At 41.0% G+C, this 27694-nt stretch overlaps 1 protein-coding gene across 2 annotated transcripts in view; it reads left to right on the top strand.

The window, feature by feature from the left end:
• The first annotated feature begins 6258 nt into the window (after positions 1-6258).
• Positions 6259-27694, top strand: part of CLTCL1 (clathrin heavy chain like 1) — a 61004-nt gene continuing 39568 nt past the window's right edge. Inside the window, exons 1-2 of one of the 2 annotated variants that reach the window (XM_073312865.1) lie at positions 6259-6446; positions 22680-22887. In XM_073312865.1, coding sequence (XP_073168966.1) covers positions 6405-6446; positions 22680-22887 — 250 coding nt within the window. In that variant the 5' untranslated portion in view covers positions 6259-6404. The remainder of the gene's footprint in view (positions 6447-22679; positions 22888-27694) is intronic. The other variant, XM_073312864.1, reaches the window with a different exon arrangement.

Raw genomic sequence — 27694 nt, 5'->3', positions numbered from 1 at the left:
ATAAGACTTCTTGCATGTCTGATGTCACAAAACAATACCTTCTGTGATTTCTTCAAAAAGCAGGAATTGCCAAAAACTTGTAGAAGGAAAAAATATTTTTAAAGAGACTTCTGTAGCAAATTGCCTCAAGATCTTGGTTAGGCTGTGTCTGCACTAAATATTTTTTTTCCTTTTTGTGCTACTTCTATCAGCAATATTAATACTGAAAACACTAGTATCGATGGGGCAGAGACATTTTAATCACGGTCATCTATATGTGCTCAAAGCAGCTCTAGATGCACAGTAGCTAAACCGCTTATGCTTTGTCCATTGTATCTCTATCCCTGGTGTGAGAATCAGTAGGGCATTTTTTAAAGAGTGTATAGGCCAGGCCTGTGTGGGGATGTTTGTCACACATCTGTGATTAACTTGATTTTATTCTTGCTTGGCAGTTTGGCTTGAAACTTCTTCAAAATCAAAACTCAGTAACAGTTTCCTAGCTGCTGAGCCTCCTTGAGAATAATCTTTGTGAGAGATACTAGTCCTGAGAATCCCAGCTCGGAGCTAAGTTATAGAAAAGAGATTCCGTACTATAGCTAGACCATGTGTTTCATTAAGATGCATGGTATGGAGGAGGTATAGTGAGAAGTGACACTGAATGCTATTCCACAAATGATGGAGAAAGGGAAAAGAAATGTGGACTCCGCTTATGGTGAGGTCTTGTTTCTTCCCATTAGCTTGGAGAGTTCCATCCTGTTTGGAGACGTGGCAAAATGTAGAAGTCACCCAGGTTCTTTTAACCATCACAATTTTCTATGCATCTTATAATGGAAGATAGAAGATGTACTTGTGACCTTCCACGGTGCAATCCAGAACAGTGAGGTGCTGTCACCACCTGCCCTGAAACGTGGGGTGCCTTATGATGCCTTGATGTTTGCAGCTCTCCCCTGAGTTGCTCACAAACAGCCTGCTGGCATGTAATTCACTCCCCAAGTGTCTGTGTGCAGCTACAGCCTTGGTCCAGAACCTCTGATTCCAACATCCTGTCAGCAAACACCAGCCACACCCAGGCTCCCACAAGCCAAACTCCTAATATATATTATTTCACAAATCACCTATTTATCTATGGTAGAAAACAGCGACTCCTTCGATGCATACTTCCCCTTTTTTTCCTGAGCTGTATTGAACTCCTCAGCTTTTTGCTGGCTCTTCACCTAGTCTGTTGTAACTGTAGCTAGCATTCTGTTGTTCTAGATCTAGAAGAATTAGCTAGAGCTGCATGCTTGAGATATATTAGCTACTTCATATTTTTTTCATTAGTTATATGTTCAAAAGGCAGGTTTAACTTCTATCCTTCTGAGGGATGGGTTGCCGCAGCAAATACTCTGGAGGAATCCAGTTTCTAAAAGGATTGACGTAGGGAGCAGCCATGACCCATCAATTGTGATTTTGAACACAGACATTGACTCCCGTGCATGTCCTTCACTCTGTTTTGCATCACTGTTCGGTCGACCTCTGTTTTATAAGGTCAGGACACAGAAGCTGCAATTTCAGCAGCCTAATACACAGCCATGCAAGTAATTCAGGATCTGTGCTGCAAGCCCTCGAGAATGTAAGTAGTTTAGTGTCTAGTGACAAATTACCAAACTATAGTGCAAATACTACAGAGGGCCTGCATGTCAGTGCATTGTACAAAGCAGGATGAAGATGTGTTCATTAAGTGGTAACGCTTCTGGGAGAAAAGTCAGGGATATTGCTTGCAAGTCATGAGTGAATTACATACCATCATGGAGCCATCTCTGTGGGGGATGCTCACATAGCTGCTGCCTGCATTGTGACTGGCTCTAGAGATATTGCTATTTGCTTAGACTTTAAATGCCCTCAAAGTTTGTCAAATATGACAGGGGTAGTTATGAACATTTTTGAGCCGGAGCTTTGCCTGACTGAGTAAGGACTGCACCTGAAAAAATGTAATGGTATCAATTCATAAAGTGAGCTGTACCGATATTATGCTTGGAATTAAACTTAAAAAAAAGAGAGTGAGCACACTAGCATATGTTTGTTTGTAATTTATTTATTTAAACGTGTGTGTGTGTATGTCTGACACAGAGAGGGAGAGAATGCATGTTTGCTTTTATCCTATCAGAGTATCTTTAATTTCCAAATTGTTTTTAGAGCATTAAACTAACAGTTAGTTGTCAGGATTGTACACAATGCTTTCTAGAAACCTCAGAAGAGAGCCTCACAGGCTCCTGAAATGCCTTACAAGTCTCCAGGGCCATGGCTTGAGTATTACTGCCTTCAATGGTAAGACAAAATTTATAACACTTCAATAATAGTAACAAATAATAGCAGAGGTGGAGAGAAGTAGAAGCAAGGGAGAAAAATAAGTTTCCAGTGGAGGTTTGCAATTAATTGGAGAGCCACTAAGGGAAAAAATAGGCACGAAGTTTCTGGATAGCAGGAGATATACAGAGAAGAAAGTTATTGAACCAGTAGTAATGAGTTTCTGGAGAAGGAGAGAGAAGAGTAGGGTGACCAGATATCCCGATTTTATAAGGACAGTCCCGATTTTGGGAGCTTTTTCTTATATAGGCACCTGTTACCCCTCACCCCCGTCCCGATTTTTCACACTTGCCCTCTGGACACCCTAGAGAAGAGGCAAGTGCTAGACAAGTGGAAGAAAAGGGGATGGCTCCCAAGCCTCCAGGACATAGGCTGGAAATAAGTCTTTTCAGAGAGGGAGGTGATTTTAAGAACAAGCAAGGCAATTTTGAACTGGAACCTGAAATGAATGGTGGACCTCCTTAAGTCATGTTTCTTGCAGGTGTTAGAACAGGGACTTTGGAACTATTCTAATGTTACTGATCCTTGCTGTATCATAACATGTCAGTACCATGAAGCATTGGCACACTTTACTTTCCTGAGATTTTGACATTTCTGTTCTGTCCAGTAGAAGGCCCTGGCAATCATACACACTACCCAGGGCATTTCTGAGTGCTATGTTTGTCATCAAACTAGCAAAGGGGACTAGAGATCTGCAGATTAAACAGTTTCTAGCTGCAAAGTGACCCTGAAGTGTTGTGGTGAAGTGGGGACTCAAGAAGGAGCACTTTAAAGGGGCATATGAATCTTCTGGAGAGAGACTTAGATGGCTGATTTTTTGGGAAGAAGGGTGAGGTGTTTTTTAGTGCTATTAGTTTCTCCATTTAAATAAAAACTTTTCCAAGGAATAAATGCTGTTCTTCTAAGGGCTGTGAAAGATTGGCACCCTACAGGCCAAAGAACAAGTAGCATTCAGAGGAGAGCAGATGCCCCAAATTGGAGGGGGAAGCAGTTTGGTGAATGATAGGTAAGACCACCCCATTGCATTGTGGTAAATGGAAAGTCTCCCACAAACTTCAATAGACTTTGGATCATGCCAATAATGCTTTTCTCCTAAGGATCCCAAATTACATACACACAAGAATCGCTGTCCCCATCTCTGAAATGCCACCATCTCTGGAGTGGAAGGGCACTCGGCAGACCACCAACACAACAGCATAATGCACAGGGATTGGGGGGACAGGAAATTCTAGCCAGAGACACCAGGGTAAATCCTTGCCCTTATAAAAAGTAGCATAGGATCTATAATGTCCACACAGAGCAGACCAGACCTCAATTCGCAAAGTCTCATCTGTAAATGCCCATATACAGTAGGCTTTGTGGAACTCAATGAATCTACCTGAGAAAAGTCCAGGAAGTTGAAAAATTTAGAAAAAAAATCACAAAATGTCAAGGTTATTTGTTGTTAAAATTTCAAAAACTTTCAGACAGTTCTACCTGGAAGGAAGAAGAGCTGGGTCAATTCTGTCAAGAATCAAACCCCTGTAGCTAGAGTGTCTATGTATTTAAAAATCAGATGCTTAGACTATTAAGTCCCCCCCAAAAAAGCAGCAGCCCAGTAGGAAGGGTAATAGACTTACAGAGACATGTGCAACAGAGCACACATGAAGAAAGGTGGTTTTTCTCTTGACTAGTAAACACTGAGCACGATGTTTTAGGTGGTGTCCATTTAACAAGAAAAAGAATGCAATGCTGGAATCAGGAGGACTTGGCTAATTGGTAGTGTCCATCGATATTGGGCATTAGGTAATTCCTGGATTTGGGAACCTGGATTGGAGAGCAGAAAGAGACTAAAAGAGCCCAATTATTTTAAGTCTTTGTCATTAAAAGTGTAAATATTTGCTTATTTGTAATCTTTGCTAATAAAGTTATTTCTGCCTGTAAAGCTTGAGATTCTGTGTCCTTCCAATACTTTGAGCTTCCCCAAATTTTTGAGCCCCTGATTTACATTCCCTGTATCAGTCCTCAGGAGTCATAGCACCATAATCAGCATTGGGTATAGTATGCAGTTTTAAAAGTAGACTCTAGAAGAAGTTACATTAATGCATATTTTGGACTTGCTTGCATTTTGGAGAGTATTTATAAAGCTCCCAAAGACAAATTTGATCAAGTTTGTCTTTGTTACTAGTTTCTTTAAAATGTAATATTTAAAATGAGTCAAGTCCCTACTCTATTTGTAAAATGGCTGATGTTGCAAGCCTATGATTCCAACGCTTTCAAATATTGTTCTCTGTAAATGATAAATCATAGGCCCCTTGATTCCATTCAGCTTGACTGTGCAAGCAGGGAGTCCGAAAGAAATTAAACTTGCTGATCATGCAGCAGCCATGACTGTGCCGCTTTAGTGAACTAAAGAATTCCTATTAAAAAATAATAATAATTTTTTACCAGAGCTGGCTAGCTTCAAATTTAGGGGACAGGAGTGGGCACCCTCCAAAATTGCCAAGTACGGAACGGAGGTGGGAGCACCAGCCCTTAGATTTTGGCAATCACCATCAACAGTTTGAATGTGCGGGAGGTGGTCAGACAGATACAACTAGGAATATGTGATACATGTGAATCAATAGACTATGTCCTGCATGTGGATTTGTCTACACACAGTTTTTGGACCTATTTAACTGTATCAGTTTAGAAGCCTTAAGCCACATGCGGCTCTTCAGAAGTTAATATGCGGCTCCTTGTATAGGCACCGACTCCGGGGCTGGAGCTACAGGCACCAACTTTCCAATGTACCGGGGGGTGCTCATTGCTCAACCCCTGGCTCTGCCACAGGCCCTGCCCCCACGCCACCCCTTCCTGCCCCCTCCCCTGAGCCTGCCATGCCCTCGCTCCTCCCCACCCCAGAGCCTCCTGCATGCCACGAAACAGCTGATTGGGAGGTGCGATTTTTTGGCATGATTTTCACAGACAGTGCTATTAGTGCTCATTGACTTCAATCAGAGCTGGGGTCAGTATCTTTGAAAAACAAGCTGTTTGCTTGAAATCTGAAAAAAAATAGGGGTTGGTGGAAATTAACAGTTTGCTGGCAGGGATTTTTGTTTTGGCGTTTGTACTGCACAGGATGTAGATATTATGAGAAAGATTTTTGGGGTAGCAGAGGGAATTCTGCTTGTGAACAATTTGATCACCTACTCTGTAGAATTTGATCACGATGGGGGCGTGTTTTGCCAACCCCAAGCTTTTCCTTTCTTTTTGGCAGTGGGGGTGTGTGTGAAATTAACTGCCTAAGTAAGAAATCACAAGGGAAACCCTCTTGCTGCTACTGACGGATCAGCTGTGACAATAAGGGAGATTTAAAGAGAAAGGGGCCAGTAAGATTTTAAAGGTCTCAGATGAAATACACAGGGATGGGATGGGACAGGTGCAGCTTCTGAAAACTGCCTTATAATAAAGGCTAATGCAACCTGTGCCCTACCATAGAGGTAATCAATATTAATGGAAAAAGAAGGGAGCCTCTCTGCCCCCAAAACGAGGGAGCCTTGGCAGCTCTGCTGGAGTGAGAGCTCTGCCCTGGGCAGCATCCCTGAGGCTGGTTCCACTGTAGGGATCCTGGACCAGCTAGGTGGAGGATGGCGGGGGTCAAGTCACGTGACACCTTGTGGCAGGACAGGACCCAGGCTCTTGCGGAAGGATACCTAGGGGTTCTTAAGTGACTCTGCCTCTCTTCTGGGTCGTGCATCTCTTTATGGGACGAAGCCCCTTCACAGTCCCGTTATGAACGCGGTGATGCCGTCTCCCCCTCCAGTGGGAATGGGAGATGGAGTGACAAAGGTGGCGGAGGTGTGAGGCTGGCGAAGGGACTATTTTTTTAGAGACCCCGGCAGGCTGAGGAGCGGAGGGATCCCGAACAGGGTGAGTGGGCCCGAGGTCTGAGTCAGAAAAGGAGCTGAGGGGGCTGGAGACGGGATCCTTGAGCGCCGCTCTGCGCCTGCGCCACCTCTTGCCTGCCTCTGTGCGTGTGGGGTGCAGCAGCGCCTGCCGCGGCCGGGTCCTGCGCCTCTGCCTCTGCCCTGGGCGCCCTCCACGGGCTGCGCGCAGCCATGGCCCAGATCCTGCCCATTCGCTTCCAGGAGCACTTCCAGGTGAGCGGCGGGGCCTGCCGGGCTTGGGCGGGGAGCGCCCGAGCCTCCTCTGCCCGGCGCCGGGGGTGGGGGCTGCGGGCCGGAGAGGTGGGGCGGCGGCCGAGGCTGCTCTCAGGGGTCAGGGCTGTGGGGGGGGGGGGCTGTATGGAGGAGAAAATCAGTTTTGGGGGGGGATGGGGAGCGGAGACCCCCCCGTGGAGGGGCCAGTGTGGGGGGGGGAGGGAGGAAATGGGGAGCGGAGACTCCCCTGGTGGAGGGGCCAGTGTAGGGCGGGGGGGAAGGGAGGCAATTGGGAGCAGCGACACCCTCTTCTTCCCCCGTGGAGGGCCCAGTGTAGCGGGGGGAGGGGGTGGGGAGAAGCGACCCCCTCCCCGGTGGAGGGGCCAGTAGCTGTCGGGGGCGGGGGGGGGTGGCCTCTCTGCAATTCCTTCAGGCTCCCCCTCTGCGGGAGGGACCATGTGGATGATACACACGGAATGCGCCTGCCTCTTGGCTTGACTTTCCCACGTCGTTGCCCAAATATCCCTGCTTGAGACCAGTGCAGGGGAGGGCTTGGGTTGAAGCTGGTTTATGGGGAGTGGGAGTCAAGTCAGCTTCAGGTGCGGGCTCTGGGGCTGGCCCCCTCATTCATTCCCCCCTCTCTCTGTCTCTCTCTTTTTGTTGTAGCCTGTGCTATTTGTGCAGAGTCACTCGCTGCTTGAGGGACTCTCTTTTTAGGGCTGAAGGGGGAGGTCTCGGAGCTGCTTGTCAGCTTTACTCCAGCAGTGGAGAGTATGAGGAACAGGGATTGGCATTATTTGTCTCTGGAGCTGTGGGCAAGAGCTTTAGTTTAGGTGGGCTCCCTAATTTTGCCCTTCTGTTTCACAAATGACCATCTGTCTCCAGTTTGCAGGGATTCCTGGGGGATCTTGCAGCCTGTGCTGCAAGTTGGGAGGGATTTTTTGTAAAATAAGGAGGAAAAAAATAAAATCTGGATTTGGAAGCTGCCCACTTTCCTACAAAGTAACATTCAAACCCTCCCTATAAATGATCTGTAGCTATTTTCTTTTTCCTGCTTAAGGAATAATGGCAGCATTGGAAAATATCCATGAATATAACAGAGCAAACATGCTTGAATGATGGGAATAAGCTACAGCAGTGATGTATAGATTAACATTTTTCTATGAATTGGTGAGTGGGGAGGATGAAGTTTGTAAACTAAAAGTGAGGGGGAAAATAGCTGCTTCTGAACAGGCAGTTCAAGGCAGGAATTCACTCAACGAATGAGAACAGGAAATGGACTTGGCAAGTGCTCTTGTCTTTGCACTGTCGCTGTCAAATTAGCATCCATTTCAAAATGTCAATTGTCTGTCACAGTGCAGGTTTATTTACTTGTTCTCTACAGCATCTTTCAACTTTATTACATGACCCTCCGCCTGCCTACTTGTGTTTAAACTTGCATTTTTTGTTTTCCCCCTACTAAGCTCTAGAAACTCTTATTTACTGTTAATATTGTGTCATCTTTTGAGATTGTTTATTGTTAAAACAGGAAGGATGGGTCAGAAACTGACAAACTTCTTTCAGACTCTATCCCATTTTTTTCCTTGCTTAACATTAAGGGAGCAAACGGTTTCCATACCAACCAGCTCCTCATGGTTTGTGTTCATGAACATGTGAACATAATACTGAGGCAGGAAGTGTGAATGGGCTGGTATGGACAAATTATGATTAAACACAACTTTCCCTAAATTAGGGACACACATAAGTGTGCCTCTCTATGTAGCTTCTTGTCTGCTGTTACTTAACTATTTGAGCAAGCTAAACTAGAAGGTGTTCCTGAATGGCGTACTTTTTTAATTCAGGAGGAAAGTGTTTAAAATTTGTGTGCAAGCACACTTATCTCAAATTACCTCCTTCCTGAATGACTCTGGCTCCCTTTCTGTTATTGCCAGCCCTTTTTAGATAACCAATCATTGCTCTGGGGACAGGACTGAGTGAGAACAATATTAAACTGTTTCTGAATAATCGACCATTTCAACTTTGAAGTACATTGTAGATGTAACTTCATATATGGCTTATAAAGGGGACAGGGTTGTTAGAGGCATTAATTTGAAAGTCAGGGCTTACTGAGTAGCTTTTTAAATATTTGAAGTAAAATTGGCTATTGATAAAAGGGGCAACTTCATTGGAGAAAATGAAGCCTCTGCTCCTATTTTGTTAACTTCACTCCAAAATTGGATTAAAATCCTTTTGCCAAGTTTGATCCTGAACTTACATAAATTTACAAATTCTGGCAAAAGAAGTGAGCTGGCTAGTCAATTCACTAACTGTCCCCCTAATACCAAAACAGAATGTGTGAAAGACTTGTGGCAGTGGATATTGTGACATGGTGTAAAATACTATTTTTGATAGCTGCTTGAATTTTTTTAAATGTATAGCGCTGTTGTATAGTACTAAACTTTCTTCCAGTCTACCATAAAAAAAACAGTATCTGTAATTATACATTTTACTTTGCATTATTGCTAGATGTTTCTGACTTCTTACACTTGGCCATTTAAATGATTAATAAAAAGAACAGGAGTACTTGTGGCACCTTAGAAACTGAAATTTATTTGAGCACAAGCTTTTGTGAGCTACAGCCCACTTTGTCGGATATATCTGTAGCCCATGAAAGCTTGTGCTCAAATAAATTTCAGTTTCTAAGGTGCCACAAGTACTCCTGTTCTTTGTGGGTACAGACTAACACAGCTGTTACTCTGAAACATTAAATGATGTAACACTTCAGGCATGAGTAATTCTAAAAGATGACTAAAACATACTTAATGTTAGCAAAACATAGCCTTAACTTGCCTCAGTGCGTTTCTAGTATGGGGTTAGTCTATATAACTAATCCTGCTTAAAGAAAACATTATTCTTGAACAGTGATGAAATATAGGTGAAAAGATGTATCTCTAGAGAAACTTTGAAATATTACAAGCTTTAAGAGATTGTGTAAACTAGCTAATCAAAGTTAATGAAAACATTGTAAAGGGAATTGTACGCAGCTATAAATGGATAAATAGGAAAAATGAAGGAAATGGGCCAAGTCAAAAATAGTTCAATAATACATCTTCTGATTTTGAATAAATGCAGCAGCAGATTCAAGTGGCTATGATGTAGCCATGGTGGCCTGTTGAATGGACTTCCATATCAAACAGTATCTTGCAAATCATCTTCCTTCAAGAATTGGTTGGGGGAGGCTTCTTAAATCCTTCAAAATAACATCTTCCAACCTCATTTGCGATCTGCCTCCTGAACTGCTTTCTTCAACCTTAGGTCTATTAAACTTTCTATAAAAGCATATCTACCACCTTCTGCACATTAGACATGATCTCACCGTTGTGATTGTCTTGTAAAACTGTGATTTATTGAATTATCAAAATCTTCTCACTAGTTTGATTTAATCACAAATCAGTTTTCTCTAACTCTTGACACTGAACTGTTTAATTTCCTCTCCTGAGCTGTTAAATTGCCATGTTTTTGCTCCATGTAAGTTGTCATCACAATTGTATTGAACACTTGTATCTTAGTTGTCACATAGCTATCCTACTGCCCAAACAGGCCTCTGAAGATGCTGAAATGCCATTGATACAATCTGCTGTGTGACATATTTTGTTGATAGCAGGAGGTTCTGTATCCCATTACCCAGATGCATCATATACATATAATACACCTAAAGCAATCTAATGGAGGATTCTAGTGATCATTCAGGCAATGGTTAATATTGTTCGACACCCTACACTGGTCTAAAACACCATGTGAATGTTGAACTACAAACAATGCAAACTAAATGTGAAAAATATCTATAGTTCACAAGTGTGGTTCCCACAATGTAGTATAAACTGACACGGTCTTGTGAGGGAGTGAATGCAATGAAGAAAATCAATATTTAGTGAATTAATGGTATGATCAGTGCTATAAAAAAACAAGACATGAGCTCTGTTTCAGGGATTTAACTGTCTGAACAAATTAATTGATCATCCTGTAAACTTGTTTTGGATTTAAAGCCATTTTAGTGGATGGTGAAAACTGGCAAAGGTTGTCATGTAACAAATCGCAAAATCAGGAGCACTTCAGAGTTTGCTCCCTATGATCATCTGGTTTAGCTCTCTGTTACTCTGCAGCAGAATACTATGCTCTGTTCTGGCTTCATTATCACATGTCAAGTCGTTTGGCACACAACTGTTAAGCATGTGCATTGTAACTGGGATGATCCAACCCACACCAGTACATGATTCCCTGTGTTAAGCATCATCACTTCTCCACACATCTGTTCTGAGGCTGCTACAGCCAGAATGGTTGAGAAGATCAGGCCCCAAGCCTACCACTATACACAGACCTCTTCAGTCACCCAAGAGCATTCTTGTCATATGAGGCACCAGTCATGGGCACACTTGCCCTACCCAGCTTTCTTTGCAACATAGATGTGTCATGAAGAAGGGTTTGCAGCTGGTGTCAGAGACCTCTTATAGCTGACCCAACCATGCATGTACCCATCTTTGCTACTCATGGACATTTCAGTTTTGAAGGGGACAAGGTCAATGTGCAGGAAGCCTTCATACCTGAGGCCAGTGAGAGGATCCTACATGCATGTGTGGTCAAAGATATACTATCTCGCATCGCTAACAACTGCCCTCTGAGCATATTTTGATGGTGTTCTGAGAGCTCTGTATTTAGGTGGTGATGCTTCCACAAATTGTCTTGGCAAGCTCCGTGTCTGGTAAGGAAGGAGTGGATAGTAGCTTAACTTAAACTAAGATCTGTTAACCTATTGGGTAGTAACAAATCCTTTTTCTACTAGAGAACTGAACCTAATCTTGTACATGAGCTTCGTTGGACTCTTATGCTGGAGGATCTTGACACATACTATTATAAGATTCTGAAGTTCCCCCTGTTCTCATTATAAAGCAATAGTACACCACCAACATGCCTGCACACTTTTCTGAACAAGTAGGCTGAAAATTACAATTGTCTGACCAGAGTCTCTCTCTGCAGGAATTGCTGTCAGTTGTGCAACAGGCCTGTGACTCAAGATGAACAGTAGCACTAGACTGAGCAAGGCTTTCATGAATCTACTGTAGCTAAATATTTGACCTCTGAGGAAAGTATGCATAGAATATTTGCAAATTGTACATCCATGTTTCTTGGAAACGTGACAAATTAACTAATGTTACTGTATCGTAAATGTAGTTCTGACTTTCGTACTTCTGATCTTAAGCACTTTGGGCTGTCCAAGAGGTCATGATTGCTGAGTGAATTGTTCTGTAGAGGATAGAAAAGTGTGTGAAGCATAATAAAGAGAACACCTCTTTCTACTTAACAAATAAACGGAGTCAGTTTTCTGACAGTAGCATTGGGTTTTGGCTTCAGTTTAGTCTCCTCTCCTATGCAATTGTCACTTGTATAGAGATTGGATGCCTAGTCAGAAATCAAGAGGCAGCATTCTTATCTATTTTGGTGGTGGTTCATAGGGCTGTTGCCTTAAGCTGTCAGAGCACAGCATGATGGAGTCTGACAGTTCTGCATAACTTCCTTTTTTGAGGCAAGAGGGTGGGTATGGACTTAAGCTTCTATTGTAATTAGTCTCATGTTGTGTGCAAACAGTACTAAAAACTTACACTTCTGTAGAACTGCTACACACTGTATTGGGTGGGAGCTAGCTCTACTGTCCAAATATTTAAGGGTTTTAGAATCTTGAATCACCATACTATAAGTTATGCCTACAGAGGAGGTACTTTACCATATTCAAAACTCCTTGGACCAGTCTTGCCAAAACTCCATTGTTTATATACTTGCCTATTTCCTCTCCTCCCCCTAAATCCATAGAGTGCAGCCTGACAAACTAAAATGATCACTTTTTATACCCCTTCACCATATCTAAAGGCTATAATTGAAATGCTTGTAGGCTCTTAGTATAGAATCACCACTGCACCCCCACTGTTCCCTGACCCTCCAGTAGCCCATTTGGCAATAAGCCAATAAAAACTTTATGGCTGTAGACATTCAGATTTAGCTGACTATTACTGGTAGTTTCTGGGGGCAAGTATTAGTCCTACCATTAATTTAGATTTAAACATCCTCTGGGGAAATAAACTGACCTGATTAGGATCAGCCAACAGAATAGGAAGTAGTTTGAAGTGCAGAGAAGTTACTGGACACTAACTGCTTTGGTTCTATGGCATACAGTAGCTTTATGATGGAATGGAATGGAATTAAATTAACAAAAATGGATTTGTCAGTGATAGGGGCTGAAAGCGGTATTCAAAAAACCTTTACAAAAGAGCGTGCATACTGTGCCTTCACTCAACTCTAACAACCTGCACCCTCTCACATTAAAGTGCAGTGCAAAAGGTGTGGAAGTAGAACTGGGATTGGGAATGACCCATGAGAGTTTTCTAAATAGTTCATGGCACATGCCTAGACCTTGGAGTAATCCACAGGTTCTCAGACTTTCCTTTTGGGACCTAACAGTTGCATTTTGTCTCTAGGTAACAGACTAATCCAGGGGTGGGCAAACTTTTTGGCCTGAGGGCCACATCAGGTTTCAGAAATTGTATGGAGGGCTGGTTAGGGAAGGCTGTGCCCACACCCCCTATCCAGCCCCTTCCCTCCCCCCCACGCTCCCTGACTGCCCCCAGAACCTCTGACTGCCCCAACCCCATCCACGCCCCTAACCACCACCCCAAACTCCCCTGCCCTCTATCCAACCCCCTCTGTTCCCTTACCGCTCAGCACAGAGCACTGGTGGCTGGCAGCACTATAGCCACGCTGCCCAGAGCGTTGCCCCGGTGTCGTGTAGTAAATTGCTCTCCGTAACTGCTACCAGTAGCACATTCCTACATGGAGCAGCTTAATAAGCTACACTGACAGCATGGTGCGCTGAGGCCGCAGGGGAGGGGACAGCGGGGGAGGGCCCGGGGGCTAGCCTCCTGTGCCAGGAGCTCAGGGGCTGGGCAGGAGGGTGGTCCGTGGGCCTTAGTTTGCCCATCTCTAGACTAATCTGATCTACATATGGTGCTGTTGTGTGGTTGGTCTCAACTTTGCCAATAAGGGACCTCAATCCACATGATCAAACCCAGTGACGATTAAAAGTAAAGTTTGGCAGGTCACATAGTGACCTAGGACTGAAATAACAGGTGTTCTGCAAGTCAGATGCAATATTAACTAGGTATTGGGTAAACTTTATAAGTCTTTGACACCATGCTGAGATTGTTTAAACAGATAAGGATGGAAAAAGCATAGTCAAGCACTCCAGTGTAACCTTGTAGCTTTTAGGAACCAATTCTTAATTTTGTCTACAGTGAAGATAGCTCATGCTGGCTAGTTTAGCTCAAATATTTTAAATGAAATTAAGCAAGAATAGACACAACAGATCTAGTCTAAGACTTTTTTCCCTGTCGCTACACTTCATAGCTAAATACTATGTAAGACCTTTATTTCTATCATGCTGTGTCATGAAGTTAGGTTATGACAAATATTTTTTGATAAATGTGATTTGCTACTAAACTGTGTGCATCCTGTCTAGCATAATAGAGGGAAAGTAATATTGAATAAAGGTACTTGGATCATACAAAAACAACTTCCAGGGCTGGCACTGTAAGAAGCAGGAAAAAGCTGAATTAATATAACTTGCAGGTGAGTTCATCAAACCTGACACTTCTCACTACACAAAATAAACTACATAATTTCTCAAATTATTCACAGTATACAATGAAACTCTAGGTATACAGCTACAGGTGAATGCCTAATCACATTCTAGGACAGAATAGCTGTCTGCAGGAACTTAGTGCAGGGTATAGACTGAAGCCAGAATTTGACTCTGAAACCCCAGGTAACTTGGTTCACAATTGGCAAGATGGACTGTTAAGAGCCTAGTCTAGGGTCTGGATTACTTTATACCATTTATGAAGTCTGCCAAGTGGTGCTTTTTGTTGCCTTTTAGCCATGTCAGTTCTGTGGTTAAAAAATGCATGGTGCCTTGGGTGGTAGCATATAGATGGCATGTGACTTGTCCTCCCACAATGACGATCCCATTTACAAAACATGGTACATGTTAGAGGGGGTTTACCAGCTGGAGTAGTTCAAATAGCTTTTCCCCCTGAAAGTGAACTTTGTAACTTAGATGCACAAACTGCCACTATTTAACTAGTATATATTAATGTACTCTTCTACAAAATAGGAAGCTGTGTTCCTTATATGTAGCAGTTAAACGTGTTCTGATGGTTATTACCTCACTGACTTCACCTTAAACTGAAAATGCCATGATCAACTTGAGGTATACTGTAAAAGATATTCTGTATCTATGCTGGGGATGGAAGGCTTACATTTTAAAAGCTCTAGAATGTAACTGACTCAAACATGAGCTGATCTCCAGGCTTGCTGCATGTTGACTGTATATCCCATCTTAAGCTGCTGAATTTTGCCCTTCTAAAAGAAAGCTATGGAGAAGAATCCTAGTGTTATCTAGAATAGTAATTCTGTCCTGCAAAAAACATGCTCTGTTATCAGAAGAACAGTTCTAATCTAATGACTTCAGTATGTCTGAAATGTACATCTGAGTTTTACCAGCAAACAAAGATTTGCTAGTAGATCAAAACAATATTTAGAATTAGATTTGGGTGTCCCATAAAAGAACTGTGTTCTGCTGAATAAAGCTTATCCTTGCTTCTTACCACATTAGTCAAGTGGGATGTTTTGCCACAAGTGAAGTAAAGTAGTGAACTTGGTACCATCAGGTAGAAGTCAATTTATAACAAATATTGCATTTTAGTAGACTGCTCATCTTACAGAAGAGGTTTAGGATTGAATATATATAGTGGGTTGGAGCCAGTAGCAGAATGATGTAGGCTGGCTTGCATTGGGTCTGTTGGCACTAGATAAAGGCTGCTCAAATATTCACAAACCTATTGTGGGGGAAAAAAAAGTCCTTTGCTTTCAGCGAAATAGCCTCAAGTTAGGAGTTTCCCCAACTTGAATAGATGTGGAAGTCTTCTAATTTCAGAATTGAGACGATTATACCAATCATAACTTTAGCATACTTGTCTTCTAACAAATTTGTTTAGAGGTCATTGTCATTACTCCAAAAACAAAACTTCATGTAGAAGTTTCACTGCTAATTTTCTACCAGAATACTCAGTAAAAGGATAAGTGCAACTTCAGTAAATAGTACACAAGTGTAACTTTTTGTGGAGAGTTGACAGGTACTTCAGTGTAGCATAAGTCTGTATTCAGACTAGCAATTAGTAATGCTAACGTGTCCACTTTCTATTCAGAGGTGCATGCTCCAAAACAGATATTATTGATGTACTTTAATACATCCAAACATAATCTGTTTATTCAGTGGGCTTTGGTGCTCACTGAGGGCTAATCCTATTTTAAAATAGGATATGTCAAGACTTCCTATACGTAACAATGTATTAAAATTCTAATATTATACCTCAAATGGGAATGGCCAGAGATTTGGGTCAATTATGTGCAATTGCAGTCTTGATTTGCTGATACTTGCTGCTAGGCTACAAGACCAATGTATTCCTCCATCTGTCAGGAGCCAAATGACCCTACTGTGCTATCTGGCTTCTTATTTAATGTAGTAATTGTTTAATCCATGCTTTATCTTGGCACTCCCGATTTACTTCAGATGGCAGGTAAAAGTGAACTGCGAAGGCTAAACTCTTCTGTACAAATCCAAAAAAATTGCCTATTAAATACAACTGGTACAGTATTCACCACTGGAGGCACTTGCTGCTGCCATCACCACAAGATTTTAGAAAACTGAATGCAAATTTGTGAGGTTATTCTGACAAATAGTATAAACAAAGGGGTTAAATGGCTTCTATGTGGGGACAGTTCAGCAGTTTAACAATACTGGTATACCGGTGTGGAAACACTTATTCCAGTACAATTTTTGAATGTAGTTTAAACCCAAACCCCTTTTTTTGACTGAAATAAGGGCCTCTACAGAGATTATCCCAATTTATATTGTCCTAAATTCACACCACCTTAGGTTAGACCCTCTCCTCCTCCACCCCCCCCCCCCAAAAAAAAAGACAAGACCTGAGAATAGAAATGTAGAACAGAATGGTAGTTTTGCTATCTCTGAACTGTAGGTTCTTGCTGGCTTCTCTACCAGACTTATCAGGTTCTGAAGGAGGCAACATTAAAATGCTAGTGTTCTAAATATAACTATTTATATTCTGCATATTACATACAAATTTTAACTGTTCAGTTGGCCTTGCGGACCACACATAGGGTCAGTTATGACAGGTATCTTTTGGTGAGTTACTTTGAGATGGTGGTTCTTCCCATGGGAGAACAATATGATAAAACGTGTTGGTCATGGGTGCGTGGGAAGCTAGTAAAGAGTCCTAGCAGAACATTGTCTGCTCTAAACTTTTTGGAGTTCTGCTGTAACTAAGAGCCAATACAGAGTTATGACCACCTCAGGAATGGAGGTTTAACTCTGAACAAAATGTTCTGGCTGTTCTTTCAAAAGTTTACAACTGAAAATTGACATAGTAACATTTCAAAGCTTTATTGTACAGAAGAAAAATACTGCTTTTAACCATTTTAATTTAAATGAAACAAGCACAAAGTTTCCTTACCTTGTCCAACTTTTTAAGCTTTCCCTTTTTTAGTAGTTTAACACAGTATTGTGTGCTTTTTTGTCTCTGCTGTCTGACTGCATATTTCCAGTTCCAAATGAAGGGTGTGTTTGACCCGTCAGTTTGTAACAGAGGTTCTACTGTGGTACTGCAGGTGTTGGAAAGATGCAGCTACCCCATTAGCCTAACATACCATACTGGATGGAGTAAATGGCTGTAGAAGTACCAAGGTCATACGCTAGAAAATACTTTGAAAGCTGTCTAGCATACCTTGGATAATGGAAGATTACTTCTACAGTTCTTCCTCTGAGTGGGTTGGGGACATGAGGATTATGTTCCTAAATGTAATTCTTGGCAAAGAACAGTTTAGACTCCCATATATTTTATCTTGCTTCAGCTGCCCGAGGAAGGGCATTCAAATGCGAACCTTGAAACAGTTCTGGCTCAGACAACTTTGTATTTATGTTGTGCTTGAAATGATCATCAGGGTCACTACAAGGCTCTTTAGCATTAAGGTTTGCCAAAGTTTTGATTTGCTGGGGATTTTAACTTCCTTGATCAATATGGAGGGGGGGAGGGTGAAACAAACTTCAGAAAACTGTTTCTAGAGTTGGGTGCAGAATAACTTGACTTTATAGCTCAACTCTTCAGGTCACTGACTAAATGCTTTATAGAATGGAAAAGCCGAGTTGGACAATACCAAGCAACCTAATAGCAGAGAGTGAGCACCAGTTAATCTGACCATGAAACTTGACACTTACACATGGAACAGGGGAGAACATGCCTCTGAGTATTGCTTTTCATTTGAAACTGGGGGTGGGGGGCGGAATTTGGATGGCAGAAAGCTGACTTGAAAAAGTCAGCTTAGTCTTCAGGAGTCTTTATCCTGTATCTGAAACTATACTAAGTGACTGAGAAGCTATATAAATGACATTACTGAAGTCTAATCAGGGAGGAGGGTGACATGCTAAAGGAAAGAGTAATAAGTCAGGAGGGACTCTTCCCATCATTTAGAGTATAAGTGGGGTGAATAGAAGTAGAGCAAAAAAGAAAATCAAATGCTAATTGAATACTCTCTCAAAGATTCTTAATGAGCCTAAAATGAAAACTGGCCTGCTAAAATATCCTGGGTAAAGAAGGATAGATCTAGCAATAGTTCACTGCTGTCTCCTACTGTAAAGAGGATGCAGGTCCCAAGAGGTTGTTGCTTATTGCTAGGCAGTAAATATATATTGTAAAGAGTAGATAAGGGCCTCCCAGCTTCTTTTGAGAAGAGTAGAAATTGATATTTCTAAATTCTAAAACCTCAATTGGATTCCTAAGGACTGAAATTAATATCAATAACTTAGACTTGAGCTATGTTGAAAACTTAAGGAAGATATACCATAATGACTCAGCATTGCAGGTTCCATGGGAGTCTGCAGGATAATGTAATCCTCTCTAGAGGATAAAATATCTTGAAAGAGTGGGGAAGGGGCTACTTGAACTCCAACACTGACAAAAACTTCTCAAAGCTCACTTGCTGGTGTATGTGGCTTAAGGGAGGGCTATTGGGGAACAAATGAGGTACAGGGGTATGCAGTGTGGAAGGGAATACATAATTGGTGGTATGATTACTGAGTAACAGTAGTTAAATCAGCATTTAGACTGCTGCATTTTGCCAACACCATGGGAATGGTTCTTTACTGGCTCACAGGTACATACAACATATGTAAGCTTGCATAATTCTAGATACTAAAAATGACTCTTGAAGGTCATATTGTTAATGGGAGGCATCTCATGAAGAATATGCTGAAAGTGGCAGGGAGAGGAGGGCAGCAGTGTGTAAATCATTGTGAAGAATTGTGTCTAAGTGAATAGTAATTTCACAAGATACAAAGCAAATATAGAGGATGGGAAGTAGCGGAACATGAAGTTCAGTGCTGGTTTACTGCTACAGTGAACATTTATAGAAATTATAACAAATGAAATCCAAGCAAAACAGCTCTGCTCTCCATTCTTTTTAAAGCTGGCACCTGTCTTGGCCTGAACCCTTATGGCTAAATATGGAGGGTTGAGGTAAAATGCCCAAGAGAGACACTGTTACTTCCAAATAAGCAAATGTGTTTTAGAGATTCTGTGTAAACAAATAGTCAGTTTCATAATCTATATGATGGCTAAACTATAAATTAAGAAAGTGCTTAACTGGATATTTATGTAGAATGACAAATGATTCCTTCTGTACCACTCCCTGTACACTAGGGGAGCACAGTTCCAAGTCAGAGCATGTGACTAGGAGCAGAACTCCTGAGTCCTAATCCCTGCCCTTGTGGCCTTGAGCAGGCTGTGTAACTTCACTTATTAAAGGGTGATAATACTTCACAAGGCTATTGTAAGAAGTGGTGTTGGAAGCACATGGAGTGTAAAGTATTATGTGAATTGCAAATATAGCATTAACTATTTGAATTTTATTAATCTCTACTAGAGATAGTAAATGGCCTTAGCATATTACACTGGAGGCTGATTGTAAATGGCAATCTTATACTTGGCAAAGTATACTGACTACATACAAAATTAGAAGTCTTATCAAAACTCATAATTCAGAATCCTGAAATCTGACTTTAATGCATGCATAAAATTTATGCTAACTACTTTTACAGCTCTTAATTTCCAAAACTCCATAGTGAAGAGGCTCCCAGTGCTTAAACTCTGCATGAACACCTTTTTGGAATGAATGACCCATGACGCATATGTTAGTTACCTGGACATATTTAGATATTATGCTTTCATGTATAGAATGTGGGGATGGGGTCCTCCCTTAAATTGCTGCTAGTGCTAGTCTGTCTCAATGACTTCCCAGATGGCTTTACACCTGTTCACTTTCTGCTTTACGGCTTCAGTCTTCTGAAGCAAACATGGGTCTGTCAGGACTAGCCCAGAATTACAGTAGTGCGCTTCAGCACTGCATTAGTAACAATTTAATAGGGAGTACAGAAGTGATCCCTGAGGCATCTTTAGAGATCGCAGCTAAAATGTTGCCAATTACATACCCAATGTATGGCTTAGTGAGTGTCTTCAGTTGTAGCCAGCTCTGATCAACCAGATCAAAACCTATTTAATAGTGTGTACATGGCACAAACTGTGACCTGTTCATTGCCTTGGTGACTTTAGTCTCCCCTTTAAAAGCACTGCTGGAATGGATTGTAATAATGTCAGTTGTGGTATCCATGATGCTTTGGCTTCAGGGCAATTTTTATTTACTTCTAGTACAATCAGAATGGGGTGTTAGTGTCAATCTCATTCAGTCAGAAAGGGAATCATATTCGTTTAATTGAAGATTTTAAGAGATTAGCAGTAAGATTCAAAAACTCCATAAGCAAAGCTATTAGTTGAGACAAAATGAGACTTGCAGTCTGCTACATTTGGCTCTGTATCTAAATTTGACTATTCACATTAATTAAAGTTAGAACTGGCTTAAGGCTACTTCTCCCCAAAAGATGGGCTCTGAAGTAGAAAACAGTAGAAGGAATCAAATTATAAACTAAACCTAAAGGGCTAAAATCTACAGGAGATGCCTCAAGTTTATAGTAACTTGAGTCATTAGAAGGAGAATCATAAAAGGAGTATTAAATAGATATAGTATCGAAATGGCTCCTTTTTACCGTGACTGATTGAACCTTAATTATAGGTGGTGCTTTCTGCTGTGCGAGAACAACAACCGCTGAAACTGGAATTTCTTTAACCAAGCCATCACTAGTTGGCTCCCAGCCTCTAGGTTCCACTTTTTAAGCAGATGATAGGTTAACCTATCTGTCTAGAGATGTACTTTACTTGAGCAATAGGAGACTAAATAGCATGGAGATGAATTTGTATGTAGTAATCAAGTAACTGACCAGAATGACTGCAGTTATTGCTTTTCTGGATTTGGCTCATCCCCCAGTAGAGGTTTTTTATGGATGTTCTCAAACTGAACCAGAGCTGGGCATAACTGAATTTCAGTGACACAAGCAGTTGTCACCTGTGTTTGGAAACTTCAAAAAGCCTATAGTCAGGCTCTGAAGTGGTGCCAATACTTGCCTAAAAATTGATGGGGGGGCGGCTGGAGAGGGAGGGAGTGAGCAGCTGTTCCTTTCTTCAGATTTGGACTGGGATTTTCCTCAAGTGCACATGCCTTGCCTTAAACACACAGTCCATTGATTGACACTGACTCAATCTTGCCCAGTGCAGATACAGTGCAGTTCATAGAATCATAGAATATCAGGGTTGGAAGGGACCCCAGAAGGTCATCTAGTCCAACCCCCGGCTCGAAGCAGGACCAATTCCCAGTTAAATCATCCCAGCCAGGGCTTTGTTGAAGTGCATTATTCAGTCTAGGTTGGAATAGAAGTGCAGAAGCTTCTGATTCCCTTAGATCATTCAGGAATGGCGATGACTCAAATTTCCCCCCCTAATTTCAGTTGAAACTTCCCTTGGCTTAATCCTATTGTACTACCTTGTATCTTTACCATTCTAAACTTCCACTTTGAGTATTCAGTAATTCTATTGTCCTTCGCTTATTTATAAAAGTCATCTCTCTCTCTCCAATTCCTAATTTGTTGCTCCTCTCAGCACCTTCATATTTGTCATTCTGGTAACAAGGAGCCTAGTACCAAAAATAGTATTCCAGAAAGACTCTAAAACTACATGACATAGCTTTCTGCTAGTAGACACTTTAGTCTCCATACTAATGTTACTTCCTGGATACTTGCCAGTCCCCAAAATCTAGTCCAGGATAGCTCTTCTATACACAAGATTATTGCACTACTAGCTTTGTTATCAAGCTGCTAGTAGAAGCTCTCGATTAAATAGGCATTAAGGTAGGATATCGCCTATAGGTGGGGTTAAGCATCTTAACTAGCATTTTATCCCAGTTTCTAAATCCTGAACTAAGACCATGCAATTTGACACGCAGTCTAGCTACTTCTGTTCTTTTGTTGGAGTTGCTCTGTTTTGGATTTGTGGTGGTCTTCCTCTGTTTCTATTAGAGAATGAGACCAGGTAGGTGGAGAGAGATTTTTATTGGACCAGCTTCTGTTGGTGGAATTACAAGCTTTTGAGCTAAACTGTGCTCTTCAGGTCTAGGGAAGGAAGTGGAGTGTCTGAGTACTGTATTGGAGAATGTCAGACATGGTACTCTGACAGTTACCTATTGCACAATCATAGTCCAATTAAAAATACTGATTGCTTACTATCAAACATCTGGTACCTTGGTTCATATTGTCCAATAGAACTGTTCATAAAAGTCTCTCTTGTAGGAAATTCCAACACTTCAATCTTTTTAGCCCAAATTGGGATGGAAAAAATCAAAACAGGAAAAACAGTGAAACCAATTTAGACGACTGATTTTGTTTAAAAAAAAAAAAAATCCATTTGAAGTGGTGGTCAGTCTTGTTTTTCCTGTGGAAGGCCAACAAAACCACTCTTCCTAATGGGGATTCTCTTCAACCTGCCAGTGTTCTATTTGTTTAGTTTGTGCTTGCATTCAGATTCTTTGAGTAAGGAGAAATGCCTCCCTTCCAAATAAGCTTATACAAGCCATCAACTTATTACACAGTACTTGTCAAAGCATAAACTACTTTTCTTTCTTTTTATTTAGCTCCAAAACCTGGGAATTAACCCAGCAAACATTGGATTTAGCACTCTGACAATGGAATCTGATAAATTTATCTGCATCAGAGAGAAAGTAGGGGAACAAGCACAGGTAGTGATAATCGATATGAGTGATCCAACTACACCCATCAGACGTCCAATTTCTGCAGAAAGTGCCATCATGAATCCTGCTTCTAAAGTCATTGCTCTGAAAGGTGAGTTGATGTTTTCAGTAATATCTACAACGCAACCAAACATAGAGCAACATTCAGCCAAAAGGCAGCTCTGAGTCTGTAGTGCAACTTAGTTTTATGCAGGACTTGAGTTTCTCATAAGTTTCTTGACTGTAGGGTCTTGGTTATAGTATCTACTCTTTTTGTCTTGGATTTAAGCAGTTGGGCTTAGCATGTGAATACAGAGGTAGTAAGCCAAAACCCCTGTAGAAATGCATGATTGCATTCCATCCTGAAACTGGGAGGGCATTGGCTATGGAGAGTCCATAAACTTTGGACTCTCCTATTTAAACAAATTTGCTGAAGAGGTCTTTTCAAAGACCTCTAAGTGCCAAGACCAGCGTACTGAGTGAGCTTTGCAGAACATGTATAGAGAACACATCAGACTACTGTTGCAGGGTAACAAATGCGAGAATGAAGGCCATTGTACAGCTTCTTAAAATGTATTCCAAGTCTAAATATGTATTAATGTCCTTAACATTAAAATATAATACTTAAAATGTGTCTGGAAAGATCCTAATGTTGAAATCACATAAGGACAGCCAGTAAATTATTTCGGCTTACAATAAGCGTCTAAATAGACATTTTATACTTAAAAGTTAGCCGAGGTCACAAGACTTAAAGTGAATATTGTCTCTGGTGCTAAAACTTGTGAATGCAGAATATATAATAAACTTGGGAAAGGGGTTTTAGCTGTAACTTTAAGCTAGTTAAGTTGCTTCATGAGCTACCTGAGCTCCATGGAATAAAGGCTTCCCGGGCTTTCAGAAAAGCAGAGTAACTTGCAAGCTAGCTGGTGTTTAATCTTGAAATAAATGCTTCACTCTGTTACTGACTGTGTACTTTTCTTCCTGCTTTCTTGTCTTAAACAGATGGTGAGTTAACTTGTCCTGACATTTCACGTTTTAGTGGTACAAAATGGTCTAATCTCATAAAAAGTACTAAAACATTTACAAATAGCCATTTGATATCTTATTTACTTTACAGCTAATTGGGAATTTGAATCCTCAACTTGGTAACTGCAGCGGGAAGAAAACTTTCTCCCTTTATTGATGTGCTATTGACCATTTGGTTGCTTTGACTATTGACTGTACCAACTAAAGACAATATGTATGTAATTGTAGTACAGTTGGTAGACAAAACTGAGTCGCAATACTTTTATGAGAGACCTTTGCTAGCATGACGTCTTGTGTGCCAGTCATTTCTGCCTAAGTGTGCTATATAGTCTGAAGTCATGGTGATATTATCTAGGGGTCCAAGAAATCTGTCTAAAATCTAGTTTTCAAAACTGGAATAGAAAACCTCAAACGTATCAGCCTAGATTTGAGGTCAAGGCTGTTAAAGCAAATAAACAGTCAATGTTTTGACTCAAACTCAAATTGTATTTCAGCTGTTGCATGCATTTCCTTCAGACTACTACTATGAACAGCCTCCATGTATGAGAGGTGGGCAGAGGTGCTGAACAATACACTTAATCTTTTTTTATTGGTATTACCTTGAGGTTCAATACCACCTTGATTGGCCTCCACTCTCCTTAATCGTAGTCTTGGACCCCTGTAAAGCAACCTGTTGGCAAGGAAAGTGCATCCTGTGTACTAGTAAAACTTCATCCAGTACTTAAATGGAAAACTTAGCCTGCCCTGAACTGAAACTAACCTACTAACTATAAAATGAGTTTAGTGTCATCCAGCTTCTAACAATCTAGCTTTATTTTTTACCGACATTAGACTTAGTCAAAAGCAATATTGTCCTGCTACAGTGTGAATGAGCTAATGTAGTCTTGCCAGAGATGTCATTAGACAATGTGTGATGCCAGTGTACTAAATAAAAATGTTTTATCAAGGTCCCACAAACCTGTGGGGTGACACAGGCGATGCAGTATCTCCAGAATGGATGTGGGTGAATAAAGACCAGGGATACTGTCACTTGCTTAGCTATCATTGCATCTGAGGAAGTGAGCTGTAGCTCACGAAAGCTTATGCTCTAATAAATTGGTTAGTCTCTAAGGTGCCACAAGTCCTCCTTTTCTTTTTATCATTGGACAATGGTACATAAATTATGGAACTACAACCATGTGAATCTTTCATAAAAATCCAGTTTCCCAAAAATGTAGACTAGGTCAGACTTTCTCTAGCATTTAATACTTGGCTGCCTGGCTAAAGGGTGGAGCATGCCAAACTTTCCCTGCTGATGGATTGTGAAGACGGCAGTCTAAGCTGTTACGTACTGTGCCTTTTTTATAAAAGTATGCACCATGACTGAGTTGCTCACTAATTCTCAAATTATGAGCAACAGAATGTACAATCTCAATCTCCAATGGGAAATGAAATATTTCTAAAATTAGCAACTATTATGGGGTGTGGTATAAATGCATAAAAATTGCATTTCTGGATTGCATGTAACATTCCCCTAGTGTTCTGACACTTTTTTGTCCTTGTATCCATGTATTTCTTTCTCTTGCTATGTTCTGTACCAAAAAAGCACCCAACAAGTGGGGAATGCCATGTTTTCAGACCGCATTTCCATACAGTGATCATGGGAATGTAAAAATGCAATTTCATGCTCTAGTCTTAAAGAAATTTACATTCTTCCACTTCTAGTAGAAACTACTTTTCCTATAAGTAGACTAATGAAATTCAGGCTTGCATTGAAAGTGCAACTGAAGTTTTTAAAAACAAACAAAACACTTGAGTTTTGGCTTAATCCTTTGAGGATACTATCCATTGTAAGTCTTTAGACAAGTAAGATAATGGGGATATTGGGGGTAGAAGAGCAAAAACCTTGTGGTGACACTTGCCTCTACCCTAACTCCTTGTAGCAGAACATTAACCATTCCAATAAATGTTACTTGGGTAATAGAAGAAAACTATAACACCATACTACAACCTGCCCCTTAATGCAGTGCTGGATATAAGAGAAGAAGGCTCTCCTAAACAAGTCTGTTACCTGGTGATTGGGGTCTGTGGAAAAAACTGTACTGTAGGTCTGACAATTTTCTTTTAAGAAATACCATGTTTGCCACTGCTCCTCTTGTTCACTAGATCTAGGGATCAATTAGCTGAGTATTCTGCATTTTTTAAAACAAGTACTTTTTCAGATATTCAAGCACAGTAGTTGGAATTGCTTCTAGAATTAGAATTAATGGGATATTGGGGGTAGAAGAGCAAAAACCTTGTGGTGACACTTGCCTCTACCCATAATTAGACACTAAATATGCGCTATAGGCATGCTGATCCAGATCCTCCATCCTGAATTAGTGATGCCAGGATGACTTGAGCTGGAAACTTAAGCCCAGAAGACAGTCTTGGTGTTGTTCCTTTATATACATAAAGACTCCATGAGCAAAATCAGCTTGCCTTAATCCTGCTAATATCGTCAGTTGAGGATATAGCAATTTATAAATATCTGTAGCCCTCCTAAATGTGAAACTAAAGCTTACAGAGGGAGCTGGTGAGAGTAGGATGCTTTCATAATCACTTAGCAGCTTCTGCCAGAGGAGGTAATGTAGCAGTGTTCTGCTTCTTGAAGTCTCTGTACTCATATGGCTTCTGATATCTTCAGTGATATAGTGACTTGGTCTTGGTGTCATGTGTAGGGCTTTTAGTATGTAGCTATGTAAAAGACTTTGAAACAAATCTTCAACCTCTGTAGTAAAAAGGCAAGTCTTTCTGGGTAATGCCTTGTTTGACAATATTCTTTCAAATACCTTCTCTTCTAGATGGTTGGGGTGCTTTGTCAATTATAAGCTGCCATTTGGGTAATGTGTGTTTTGAGTATCAGTTTCATTAAAGGGAAGTCCACTTTACCCTTTTTGGGAAAAATAACTCCACCCGTTATTAAACTATAACTGCTAGTCCCTGGATAGTCCTATCTGGTATTCTGTTCCCAAGAGACCCACACTCATGCAATAGCCATATCTTAGACAATGCTGTCTTGGCTCCAGGCTCCAGTTTACTCTTTCCCACCCCACATTAAAGGAAAATCTCTACTTAAATTCCTGTTTAATTGCTGCCCACTATCATAGTTAAATATTACTAACCCTCTTATTGGAATGGGAATCCACTTACAGTGGTTAGATATGGTTATGGAGCTGCAAGTCAGGCTTGGCCTTTAGGAATTAAAACAAATGTAAAATTAATTTTACATTTGGCTTCTCTTGGATAAAAGGAATGAAGTTAAAACCAAGCTCACAGGGGCTTCTGCATGGAAGGTAACAAGGCATTTTCCTAAAAATCTAAGCCCCTCACATCTATTTAGCATGGTAGATTCATCCCTGGAAATCTTGTCCCCCAAACTGGCAATGTGTTTTGTTTTGTTCTTACTTGGTAGAAGCTAATATATTTGCCCTCCAGACTGCTAATTGCAGCCCATACAACTATTGTGCTCTCTTGTAAATAGGTGTTTTTGGAGCAGAGCTGGGTCTGTAAAAGTGACTACAGAACCCTCTTAAGTGGGAATATGGGCAGACACTAGTGTCGTATATAAGTTGGAGAACCTGGGTATCTTTAATTAGTCCACTTAAATGGTACACGGAGAGCCTGCCTAGGTTGTCTTAAAACACAACTCCTTTGAAGCAGATGTTAGGTTCTGACACTACTATAAACTTTGGACTTTCCAAATGTGAGCTGATAAATACCAGAATAAGCAGAGGCATGCTAATTGGAATGCTGTACATAATTTCACAAGACATTATGAACTATGACCTATATCTTTGATCTCAAACTTTTGGTATTGAACCACTTATCAAGATAGTCCACATAATATGCCAGTGCTACTTGCTCACTGACTA

The sequence above is a fragment of the Lepidochelys kempii genome, chromosome 15 (assembly GCF_965140265.1).
Source record: "Lepidochelys kempii isolate rLepKem1 chromosome 15, rLepKem1.hap2, whole genome shotgun sequence".
NCBI classification, from domain to species: Eukaryota; Metazoa; Chordata; order Testudines; family Cheloniidae; genus Lepidochelys; species Lepidochelys kempii.
The sequence above is the reverse complement of the archived record's forward strand: the minus strand, read 5'-3'. Positions and strand labels throughout refer to the sequence as shown.